This window comes from Schistocerca gregaria, chromosome 11 (assembly GCF_023897955.1).
Source record: "Schistocerca gregaria isolate iqSchGreg1 chromosome 11, iqSchGreg1.2, whole genome shotgun sequence".
Classification (NCBI taxonomy): Eukaryota; Metazoa; Arthropoda; class Insecta; order Orthoptera; family Acrididae; genus Schistocerca; species Schistocerca gregaria.
The window spans coordinates 73,546,122-73,559,152 of NC_064930.1; the positions used below are offsets into that span (position 1 = coordinate 73,546,122).

Genomic DNA, 13,031 nt, shown 5'->3' on the forward strand with positions numbered 1-13,031 from the left:
CCACGAAAATTATAAACTTGCCGATTTTTTGTTCTCGCACTTGGCAACACTGTATATCTGCTGGTAGTTCCTGGATGACAATGAGCTGTGATTTAGTTGTCTGGGCGTGTTTGTTATGAACATATGGATGTCCATGTAAGAGTAAGTAAATTTCAGATTTTTTCAAGCTAAGTGCGATATCGATATATTTTATGCGTCCCAATAATGGGACAACGGCATGTTACACTATCGTTTATTGGTGATGTGCCCTATTCTTGTATACACGTATTATACAGAGAAGAATTGATTTTACGTTCTTTATATCTGCTTTTTTCATGTTCTATTCGAATTTTAAGATTCCAACAGGATAGAAACATGCCCCGTGGACTTATACTTGAAGAAATTCTAGCAGAACTAGCGAACCATCAAGAGAGTGACGATGAAGATGATGACGCAGAATAGGCGATTATTCCACCCGATGCAGATGTAATAACAGATGAAGAAGACATTGACGAAAATGTATTGAACAATGAGTCTGTTGTACAAGATGTAGCCGGTACTTTAGAGAGAAGCTCTCACTTTTTTGGGTGTCCAACAGAGAATAGTGAAGTTTTACTTATCAAAGAAAACAGGATCAGTACCAAAACGCAGAGGACCACAAGGAAGCCAATTGATGGGAGGACGGGTGAGCACAGATGTAGGACTAGATCCAGGAAATCATTGTGTCAAGTAAAACACAGAAGAGAGTAAAACACAGAAGAGATGTGCTTGCTGCAAGTAAAAACAACAAAAATTGTGATACGTGCAATTTTGGTGTACACAACACGTGTTTTGCTTCATTTCATACTGAATAGACATTCAATAATATTAAAACAGTCTTTATTTATTGTTTGTGTTGTTTCTTACAATATTATGCATGGAGAATAAGGCTGTGAATTTGGAGAGCGCATTTGGCCAATGTCCCAAAAATGGGACGGTCTGTAGTTTTTGTTCTAACAAACTGAAAATTTTCAAAACAACTTTTTATTCAATTAATCACTCAATGCAACGTATTTATGTATAAATGTTTGCAAAAAATGATCCGATAGAGTTTTGGCCAGTAATGGGTTGAGCGGTATACAGTTTATATTTATGTTTTTTCCCATATTTGCTGCAGATCTGATGAAGGTCATTAAAGACCGAAACCGATAATCTGTTAACAAAACGTTTGTGACCACAGACGTAAATTAAAGAAAACTTGACACTAATAATAAACCATGTTGAGAACCTCAGGGACCCCAAGAAATATTCAGTCTTTTTCTTTAAGTGACAGCCTTTTATTTAGTTACTAATCACACGAAAACGCAAGTAATCAAACAAATTAAATTCGCGCCGAGTCACGAATACAAAAAGCAGAGCACTCAGTGTTTTGGACTAGAGTGCACTAGAAACGTAACTAAACTAAAAATTAAAAAAAAGAAGACAAAAGCTTTCCGCTTGACGGATAAAAACTAAGCAGAGAAGGTGAAGAGGGAGCGACCACGTGGAGAGCTGTTCAATTAAAACTTGCCACTCGCTCTTCAGCCTCTCCCACCATTCGACGTGGAGTTCCCAGTGACCTAGAAATGTGCACAGAATTTTGCCGATGCTCCACCAGCTAAAATTCTGTATCTCTTGAGCATCAAGTCTATGTGTTCATCTGTGCTCCGTGAGAAATTAAGCGGCGTGTGGCAGAGGGTACATGCACAGACACTTGCTGACACTTTCCCTAATAACTTTTTGTCCAGAAGGAATTTTTTTTTTTTAATTCATCAACCAGAGTCTTGTTTAGCTACGAGGAGGGCACTTAGCAGCATGGCCGCCGCTCTTCTAACTTCGTTCGTTACGAAGATATGAACAGCGTTACGTCCTTTTCAAACAGCACACTACGCGAACGTTTTTTGTGCTGCTTTACACTGACTGTTACTGATACCGAATGAAGCAGTGTTTTCGTTTTGCTATACGTAAACTGTACAAAGTAGTTTCTACGCCATCTTCCTCCGCTCAGTGTTTACGAGGGGCGTTTGAGAAGTCCGTACAAAGTCCGAGAGATGGCATCACCGGCGCGTATCGAGGTCATGTTTGGTTAGTAGCATCTTTGGAAAGAACGCACACCAAGTTTCAGCGATATTGATGTTTGGCATTCGTGTGACTCAAGGAAGTCGAGTGATTGTCAAAAAATGGACGAAAAGGAATTTCGTGTGGTGGTTAAACATTACTTTATGAAGGGGCGGTGGCCGAGCGGTCCAAGGCGCTTCAGTCCGGAACCTCGCAGATGCTACAGTCGCAGGTTCGAATCCTGCCTAGGGCATGGACGTGTGTGATGCCCTTAGGTTAGTTAGGTTTAAGTAGTCCTAAGTTCTAGGGGACTGATGACCTCAGCAGTTAAGTCCTGTAGTGCTCAGAGCCATTTGAACTTGATCTACATTATTTTGCATGTAACAGTGCACCGAAAAGGTGGGACGACTTAAATTTATTGTATGGCTGAGACCTCTTCAAATTAGACGCAGGTACAGTGTTCAAACAATTCCAACATGACAATGTTTTCAGAACGACGCATCCGATTCTGCCTGGAGCGGGCCGCAGTCTCTCACTGGACCATTTTTGTCAACATACGGAAGGTAAATTAAAGTCAGTGCCAAATCTAATTAAATGAGTAGGGTACCTATTTGCGATGACTCAAGTTTTCTTGGGACTGTTCAGCAACTGCTCACAGCCATTTGAACCATGAAAGGCAAAACGCGCCAGAAGACTAAAGATAAGCTTGATAAACATTACGTTGACTCTGCACCTTCGATTAGAACAGTTTATAAGTGGTTTCAAAATTTTCGGAGTGGTCATACGAGCACAAGTAACGCTGAAAGTTCTGGACGCTCTGTGGATAAAATCCATTTGTGTGACTTATCCAGTAATCTAAATTCAGCTGATTTCTTTTAGTACTCATGTGAATAACTTCACACTTTTCCTTATTCAGGGTCAATTGCCACTTTTTGCGCCATACAGATATCTTTTCTAAATCATTCTGCAAGTCGTTTTGGTCATCTGATGACTTTACAAGACATTCTTCCAGTCCATATGTGGTATAACAGCAAACCAGTGCTTAACAGTATTGGTTCCAATTTTAGTTTTTTTTTTTTTATTTCAACGACGCGTTTCGCCTTATTTAACTATCTTCAGGTTATCTTCTCTAGATGGACGCGAGAGGCACCAAGATCTGCATAACGCGTTCCCGTTCGCAGGAGCGAGTAACAATAAGATGGGGACTCAGGTAGGAAGCGTAAGTGCGTCTCGCGTCCATGTAGAAAACATAACCTGAAGATGCCTAAATAAGGCGAAACGCGTCGTTGAAAAATAAAAAAAACTAAAATTTCAACCAACAGTGTTTTTAATCAATACTTTACAAGACAGTAAACGACAGCATCATCTGCAAAAAATCTAAGACGGGTACTCAGATTGTCTCCTATATCGTTGATATAGATCAGGAGCAATAGAGGGCCCATAACACTTCCTCGGGGAACACCGGATATTACTTCTGATTTACTCGATGACTTTCTGTCTGTTACTACGAATGGATAATGGATAATGGAATGTAGTCGAATTAAGTCGGGTGATACTGAGGGTATTAGATTAGGAAGTGAGACACTTAAAGTAGTAAAGGAGTTTTGCTATTTGGGGAGCAAAATAACTGATGATAGTGGAAGTAGAGAGGATATAAAATGTAGACTGGCAATGGCAAGGAAGGTGTTTCTGAAGAAAAGAAATTTGTTAACATCGAGTATAGATTTAAGTGTCAGGAAGTCATTTCTGAAAGTATTTGTATGGAGTGTAGCCATGTATGGAAGTGAAACGTGGACGATAAATAGTTTGGACAACAAGACAATAGAACCTTTCGAAATGTGGTGCTACAGAAGAATGCTGAAGATTAAATGGGTAGGTCACATAACTAATGAGGAAGTATTGAATAGGATTGGGGAGAAGAGAAGTTTGTGGCACAACTTGACCAGAAGAAGGGATCGGTTAGTAGGACATGTTCTGAGGCATCAAGGGATCACCAATTTAGTATTGGAGGGCAGCGTAGAGGGAGACCAAGAGATGAATACACTAAGCAGATTCAGAAGGATGTAGGTTGCAGTAAGTACTGGGAGATGAAGAAGCTTGCACAGGATAGAGTAGCATGGAGGGCTGCATCAAACCAGTCTCAGGACTGAAGACCACAACAACAACAACACTACGATCTGTGTCCTTTCTGACAGGAAAGTGCCGATGGTCACGTGCCCATTTCAATCATAGTTGCCAGTGTCATGCAGGTGACATTGGAACATGTACAGATCGACGGCTGCGGAAGCGCAAGGTTAAGGGTGTTCGGTGCACTGCGTGTTCAGACACACGTGTACTCTGCCTGACATTAAAGTCTGATGTTAGTTCCACCACAGTGCTGTTTTACCAGTCTGCTCAGCCTACGACAGCCAACATCTGTAATGAAGTGTGGCCGTCCAACCCCATGGCGCCTGGGTGTGGCTTCACCTTGGTTTCGCCCCTGTTGAAGACACTCACCACAGCACTCCTAGAACACCCGACCAGTCGTGTAGTTTCTGAAATGCTCGTGCCGAGCCTCCAGACCATCACAATCTGCTCTCGGTCAAGCTCAGACAGATTGGGCGCCTTCCCCATTCTACACAGGGACAGTAGGCTCACTGATGTTTCATGCACAGCGCATGTGTCTTACAAGCAGTCATTCCTCACTAGATAACGCTGATTAGATTCGATTAGATTATTTATTCATTCCACAGACCCATAAAAAGAGGAATGCTCCTGGGTGAGAAACATGTCAGATAAACACATTACAAAAATGTAATTAGAAAATACTTGAGTTTCATTACTTTTAATGATCCTCAGTCAATAAACAGTAAAATTATGCACATGAATTAAATTTAGACTTCTAATATTTACAGGTTTAATACTTACACCTGCTTTCATTAAATCCATCATTCAGACATTTGCTAGTTTCCTGCCTATTACAACCAAGTATTGCCAAAAATTAAAGTAAACTATTCAGTTCAGCGATCCTCAGTTAAGAACAGTCAGATTATGTACAAGATTTAAAATTAAACTTCCACTATTTACGGAGTTAAGAGTTACATCTGCTTTCCATACATCCATCACTCACACAGTAGGTAGTTACTTGGCTGTTACAAACAAGTATTGTCAAAAATTGAAGTATAATACATTTTCATAAAAATGGTCTACTTCACTTGTTGAGAAACTCATGGATGGAATAGAAGGAGTTGGCCAGCAAAAATTCTTTTAAATTATGTTTGTGCCTTGTCTGAAACTAAACTCTTAATGGTTGCAGGAAACTTATTAACAATATGCGTTGCTAAATACTGGACTCCTTTCTGAGCAAGAGTAAGTGATTTTAAATCTTTATATATATTGTTCCTATTCCTAGTACTGATACTGTGTACTAAGCAGTTAGTTGGAAAAAGAGATGTATTATTTACAACAAACTTCATTAGAGAATAAATATACTGAGAAGCTGTGGTTAATATGCCCAATTCGTTGAATAGGTGTCGACATGATGTTTTTGGATTTACACTTCTCATTACTCTTATTATACGCTTCCCACATAACATAATGGAGTGAAAATAAGCAAAATATGCTAGATTTTTTTTAAATATTTATATCTCCTATGTCTGACATCATTCGCATTGCAAACACATACTTGTGTAGACCTTTTAGCAGTTCGCAACTGAATTTATTATCAAGTTGTAATCTCACGAATTTTACACTCACAACTTCCATTTCCATGTCATCATATTTTATACACACACCAGAAAAAATCTCTTGGAAGTTCTGAACTGCATATAGTGTGTCTTTCAAAGTTCAAAGACAGTGAATTGGCTATGAACCACTTATTAATGCCAGTAAAACTTTGATTAGCAGCCCTTCCTAAATTTATATTTGATTTACTATTTATTGCAATGTTTGTATCATCTGCAAATAAGACAAACTTGGCATCTGGTAATGTAACAGATGACAGGTCATTAATATACACAAGAAACAGTAATGGACCTAGTATGGAACCTTGGGCAACACTCCCTTCGCCTTGATGGGTTTATATCCGTATTAGGTCGGTGGTCATAATGTTCTGTTTAATCAATGTACATCTGTACTCTCTGGTTCTACTGGAGGGAGTCATTAAGATCTCGCATGGCGTTGTGTATCACTCTCTTGACTCACAGAATAAATGTCGAAGTGACAGTCGTGGGATTTCCACCAATCGAAGAGCAGAATTGCCGAACAATCGACTGCGGTCTCAGTAGGACATGACTCTGTCGCTGTCAAATACCGACAAGTGCTCACAGACATTTCTCTTCCTTACACCAGGTGAATACGATGTCCAGACAAACAAACAAGACTCAAGTGCGATTTATTAACTAGAGACCTACTACATGATCTTCAGTTATATACAAAATATACATTATCCAAATGGGACAGACATCAAGAGATGTGATGTACATGTACAGAGAGATCAGGGATGTCATGTACGTGTACAGAAAAACAAATGTATACAATTCAGAAAAGCTGGTTGATATATTAAAAAAATAAGAGCTTCACAAATTGAGCAAGTCAACAAAACGTTGTCGACCTCTGGCCTTATGCAAGCCATTATAAGGCTCAGGACTGCTTGACGGATTTCCTGGATGTCTTTCTGGGGAATACCATGCCACATCCTATCCAACTCGTGCATTAGACTGCTGGTCATCGAGGCTCAGTTCGAAGCGGGGCTCATCACTGAAGACAGTTTACTCTGGTCAATGAGATCTCAAAATAAAGAAATGTCTGGAGTTGCCTGGGTCAAAAGTTGGAATACGATCCTGATTGTCGGCCAATGTACGTACTGACAGCCAACTGCTCAACAGATTTCCTGGCTGTCTTTCTGGGTGATACCATGCTACATCCTATCCAATTCGTGCGTTAGATTGTTGGTCATCGAGGCTCAGTTCAAAGTGGGGCTCATCACTGCAGATAATTTTACTCTAGTCAATGACATCTCAGGATAAAGACAAGTCTGGAGGCGCCCAGGGAAATTGCTGGAATACCCTCCTGAATGTCGCCCACCATACGACCAGACAGCCAACTGCTCGACAGATTTCCTGGATGTCGTTCTGGGGGATACCATGCCACAACCTATCCAATTGGTGCGTTAGACTGGTAGTCATTGAGGCTCAGTTCGAAGTGGGGCTCATCACTGAAGACAGTTTTACTCTGGTCAATGAGATCTCAGGATAAAAACGTGTCTGGAGACGCCCTCGGACTGTTTGAATACCATCCTTAGTGTCGCCCGCTGTATGACCTGACAGCCAAGTGCTCGACAGATTTCCTGGATGTCTTTCTGGGGGATACCATGCCACATCCTATGCAATTGATGCGTTAGACTGCTGGTCATCAAGGCTGACTTAGAAGCAGCGCTCATCACAGAAGACTGTCTTACTCTGTTCAATGAGATCTCAGGACAAAGACATGTCTGGAGATAACCCGGGCAACTGCTGGAATACCATCCTTACCATCGTCCACTGTACGACCTGACAGCCAACTGCCCAACAGATTTCCTGGATGCCTTTCTAGGGGATACCATGCCACATCCTATCCAATTGGTGCATTAGACTGCTAGTCATCCAGGCTCAGTTCGAAGTGGGGCTCATCACTGAAGACAGTTTTACTCTAGTCAATGACATCTCAGGATAAAGACGAGTCTGGAGGCGCCCAGGGAAATTGTTGGAATACCCTCCTGAATGTCGCCCACCATACGACCAGACAGCCAACTACTTGACAGATTTCCTGGATGTCTCTCTGGGGCATACCATGCCACATCCTAACCAACTGTTGCGTTAGACTCTTGGTCATCGAGGTTGAGTTTGAAGTACGGCTCATCACAGAAGACAGTTTTACTCTAGCCAATGAGATCTCACAAGAAAGACGTGTCTAGACATGCCCAGGGCAACTGTTCACCTGTTGGAATACCATCCCGACTGTCGCCTACCATATGACCTGACAGCCAACTGCTCGACAGATTTCCTGCATGTCTTTCTAGGGGATACCATGCCACATCCTACCCAATTGGTGCGTTAGACTGGTAGTCATCGAGGCTCAGTTCGAAGTGGGGCTCATCACTGAAGACAGTTTTACTCTGGTCAATGAGATCTCAGGATAAAGACGTGTCTGGAGACGCCCGAGGACTGTTGTAATACCATCCTGAGTGTCACCCGCTGTATGACCTGACAGCCAACTGCTTGACAGATTTCCTGGATGTCTTTCTGGGGGATACCATGCCACATCCTATCCAATTGGTTGCCAGTCATGGAAAGCCACCCCATGCTTATATTTCAGCAAGGTAATCCTGGCCCGCAAATGACAAGAACTGCAAGCTCGCCACATCTCTCCCCAACTGAGAATGTTTGTAGCATTACGGACGAGGCTCTCCAAGCAGCTGACGATCTATCTCGCCAATTAGACAGAATTTGACACGATATCCCTGAAGCGAACGTGTTAGAACACTGCCAATCGATGTGAAAACGAGTAACTGCTTACATAAGGGCCGGAAGTGGACTAAGCCGTTACAGAGTTGATTAATTTGTGAAGCTCTTTCTCTTGAATATCTGATCCAATTTTTTTTCAAATTGTCATCATTAGTTTGTCTGTACACGTACATCACACCGATTATTGTGCTATTTGGATACTTCTTTCATGGTGTGTCGTTCATATTTTTTCTCTTAGCATGTAGAAGTGGCAGTGAAATACAAGCGAGACAGATGGACAAAAAGTGAGTAAACTCTTATTAGATTAATACATTTATCCTACTGTGAGAGAAAATAACGACTTTATGGAAAAAAAGTTTGCTGTGCCTAGAGAACCTGGATAGTATACTAGGGTGCACTTGCTTTGTTCGAACCAAATCAGCGGCCACGAATGACTTTTTTGCGGGCTCTGAAAACATGGACATCGCATGAGGAAAGGGCAGAGGTGTCACTGTATGGACTATGTTCCAATCTTGTTTTCAGTGTGCTACAGAAGCACTTCTAGGGAGTCTTCTTTTTTCCAGGCTGATATACACGAGCCAGAACATTATGACCACCGAACTGCGACAGCGGCGTCACCTGGTAAGGAATGACCGCTATTTAGACCACGGATGGTGCATACAGTAGCAATGAGCGTGGTGTCTGTGTATAGAATGGGGAAGGCGCGCCATAAGTCTGAATTTGACAGACGGCAGATTGTGACGGCCTGGAGGCTCGTCAGGTGTTTGGGGAGTGCTGTGGTCAGCGTGTTCAAAAAGTGGCGAACCCAAAATGAAACTACGTACAGATGTCATGGGCTGGGCGCCCACCCCTCATCACAGATGTCGGACGTCGTAGGCTGGGCAGACTGGTAATACAGGACAGGCGGAACTAACATCCGGCTTTAACACTGAGCGGAGGACAAGTGTGTCTGAACACACGGGGCACCGAAGACTCCTAACGGTCAGCCTCCGCAACCAACGGCCAGTGCATGTGCCAATGTTGACACCAAGACATCAGCTAGTACAGCTAAAATGGGCACTGGATGTTGGTGGAGTGACAGAACATTGCACAGTCGGATTGACCATGTCGATGGAAGATGGGGGAATCCGTAGCCTCAAACGCCCCCTTATGCTCTGGGCATTATTCGCATCAGAAACTATGGGCCCAGCTCATGCAAGGCACCATGAGGGCCAAAGGGTATTGTACCCTGATCAAAGACCATGCTCAGTACTTCATAAGGGTCACTTTTCCCTATGGCTGTGGCAGTTTTCAACAAGATAATCCGTCGTGCCACAAGGCCACCAGTGTGATAGATTGCTTCGAGGAAGTGGCGTGTTCCAAATGGTGTTCAAATGGTTCAAATGGGACTTAACAGCTGTGGCCATCAGTCCCCTAGAACTTAGAACCGCTTAAACCTAACTAACCTAAGGACATCACACACATCCACGCCCGAGGCAGAATTCGAAACTGCGACCGTAGCAGTCGCGCGGTTCCGGACTGAGCGCCTAGAACCGCTCGGCCAACGCGGCCGGCCCAACTGGTGTGCTGGCCCCACAAACTCACCTGATCTGACTCAGATCTAACACACCCCGAACGTGACATCCCTGCTCTGCTGAAGTGGAAGTTAAGTGATCTCTGTGGGCAGATGTGGTCCCAACTCCCTCCAGCAATCTAGCACGGCCTCACTGCTTCGATGCCACAATGCGTCACCACTGTTATCCGAGCTAAAGGTGGTGGCTGATCAGTGTGGGCAACTTTGACGCGACAAGAGACTCATTTTTTCCTTTCTTTCCCTTAAAAAAAAAAGAAAAACAAAAGAAATGAAATGGTTAGCGTTGGAAACTGGGGATTAGACTCTCCGAGGATACAGAGAGGCCGAGTTGTGATTCGATGCGACGGGAGGCTGTAGTGAGTTTGAAACTACACTACTGGCCATTAAAATTGCTACACCACAGGTTGACGTGCTACAGACGCGAAATTTAACCGACAGGAAGAAGATGGTGTGGTATGCAAATGATTAGTTTTTCAGGGCATTCATACAAGGTTGCCGCCGGTGGCGACACCTACAACGTGCTGACATGAGAAAAGTTTCCAACCGATTTCTCATACACAAACTGCAGTTGACCGGCGTTGCCTTGTGAAACGTTGTTGTGATGCCTCTTGTAAGGAGGAGAAATGCGTACCATCACGTTTCCGACTTTGATAGAGGTCGGATTGTAGGCTATCGCGATTGCGGGTTATCGTATCGCGACATTGCTGCTCCAGTTGGTCGAGATCCAATGACTGTTATCAGAATACGGAATCGGTGGGTTCAGGAGGGTAATACGGAACGCCGTGCTGGGTCCCAACGGGCTCGCATCACTAGCAGTCGAGATGAGAGGCATCTTATCCACACGGTTGTAACGGATCGTGCAGCCACGTCGCGATCGCTGAGTCAACAGATGGGGACGTTTGCAAGACAAACAACCATCTGCACGAACAGTTCGACGACGTCTGCAGCAGCACGGACTATCAGCTCGGAGACCGTGGCTGTGGTTACCCTTGACGCTGGATCACAGACAGGAGCGCCTGCGATGGTGTACTCGACGACGAATCTGGGTGCAAGAGTGGCAGAACGTCATTTTCTCGGATGAATACAAGTTCTGTTTACAGCATCCCGATGCTCGCATCCGTGTTTGCCGACATCGCGATGTACGCACATTGGAAGCGTGTATTCGTCAGCGCTATACTGGCGTGATGGTATGGACTGTCATTGGTTACACGTCTCGGTCACCTCTTGCTCGCATTGACGGCACTTTGAACAGTTGACGTTACATTTCAGATGTGTTGCGACCCGTGGCTCTACCCCTCATTCGATCCCTGCGAGACCTTACACTTCAGCAGGATAATGCACGACCGCACGTTGCAGGTCCTGTACGGGCCTTTCTGGATACAGAAAATGTTCGACTGCCGCCCTGGCCAGCACATTCTCCAGACTTGTCACCAATTGAATACGTCTGGTCATTGGTGGCCTAGCAACTGGCTCGTCACAATACGCCAGTCACTACTCTCGATGAACTGTGGTATCGTGTTGAAGCTGCATGGGCAGCTGTACCTGTACACGCCATCCGAGCTCTGTTTGACTCAATGCCCAGGCGTATCAAGGCCGTTATTATGGCCAGAGGTGGTACTGGATCTATGCACCCAAATTGCGTGAAAATGTAATGACATGTCAGTTGTAGTATATGTTTTAGCGCCCAGTAGTGTACGCAGCAGAGAGTTGGGGCTGGGCTGGTACTCACCGAGTACCTGGCGTCCTGGCGGTCCTGGCCGCCGGCGGCCGGGTCGGGGGCGGCGGTGGCGGCGTCGGTGAGGTTCCAGACGGGGTTCAGCTGGTGCGGGATGGCGCGCCCGTCCGGGTCGAGCACCCGCACGCTGGCCGTCGTGACGCGCACCGCCACCACCTCCTGCCGCTGCTGCGCCAGCGAGTTCCACAGCACCAGCCGGCGCGGCTCGTTGCGCGGCACCACCAGCGGCACCTGCGCACACACATACACATGGAAGAGGCCTGGAGAAACTAACAGGTATCAGACAGACTATATAATGGTAAGACAGAGATTTAGGAACCAGGTTTTAAGTTGTAAGACACTTCCAGGGGCAGATGTGGACTCTGACCACAATCTATTGGTTATGACCTGTAGTTTAATACTGAAGAAACTGCAAAAGGTGGGAATTTAAGGACATGGGATCTGGATAAACTGAAAGAACCAGAGGTTGTACACAGTTTCAGGGAGAGCATAAGGGAACAATTGACAGGAATTGGAGAAACAAATACAGTAGAAGAAGAATGGGTAGCTTTCAGGGATGAAGTAGTGAAGGCAGCAGAGGATCAAGTAGGTAAACAGACGAGGGCTAGTAGAAATCCTTGGGTAACAGAAGAAATATTGAATTTAATTGATGAAAGGAGAAAATATAAAAATGCAGTAAATGAAGCAGGCAAAAAGGATTACAAAATGAGATCGACAGTAAGTGCAAAATGGCTAAGCAGGGATGGCTAGAGGACAAATGTAAGGATGTAGAGGCTTATCTCGCTAGGGGTAAGATGGATACTGCCTACAGGAAAATTAAAGAGACCTTTGGAGAAAAGAGAACCACTTGTATGAATATCAAGAGCTCAGATGGAAACCCAATTCTAAGCAAAGAAGGGAGAGCAGAAAGGTGGAAGGAGTATATAGAGGGTCTATACAAGGACGGTGTACTTCAGGACAATATTATGGAAATGGAAGAGGATGTAGATGAAGATGAAATGGGAGATACGATACTGCGTGAAGAGTCTGACAGAGCACTGAAAGACCTGAGTCGAAACAAGGCCCCCGGAGTAGACAACATTCCATTAGAACTACTGACGGTCTTGGGACAACCAGTCCTGACAAAACTCTACCAGCTGGTGAGCAAGATGTATGAGACCGGCGAAATACCCTCAGACTTCAAGAA

General features: G+C 44.3%; 1 protein-coding gene across 2 annotated transcripts in view; it reads right to left on the reverse strand.

Annotated features, from left to right (window-relative positions):
- LOC126295334 (alpha-mannosidase 2) overlaps positions 1-13,031 on the reverse strand; it is a 923,615-nt gene that overhangs the window by 127,919 nt on the left and 782,665 nt on the right. For both annotated transcript variants that reach the window (XM_049987803.1, XM_049987802.1), the window contains one exon: positions 11,840-12,076. In XM_049987803.1, coding sequence (XP_049843760.1) covers positions 11,840-12,076 — 237 coding nt within the window. The remainder of the gene's footprint in view (positions 1-11,839; positions 12,077-13,031) is intronic.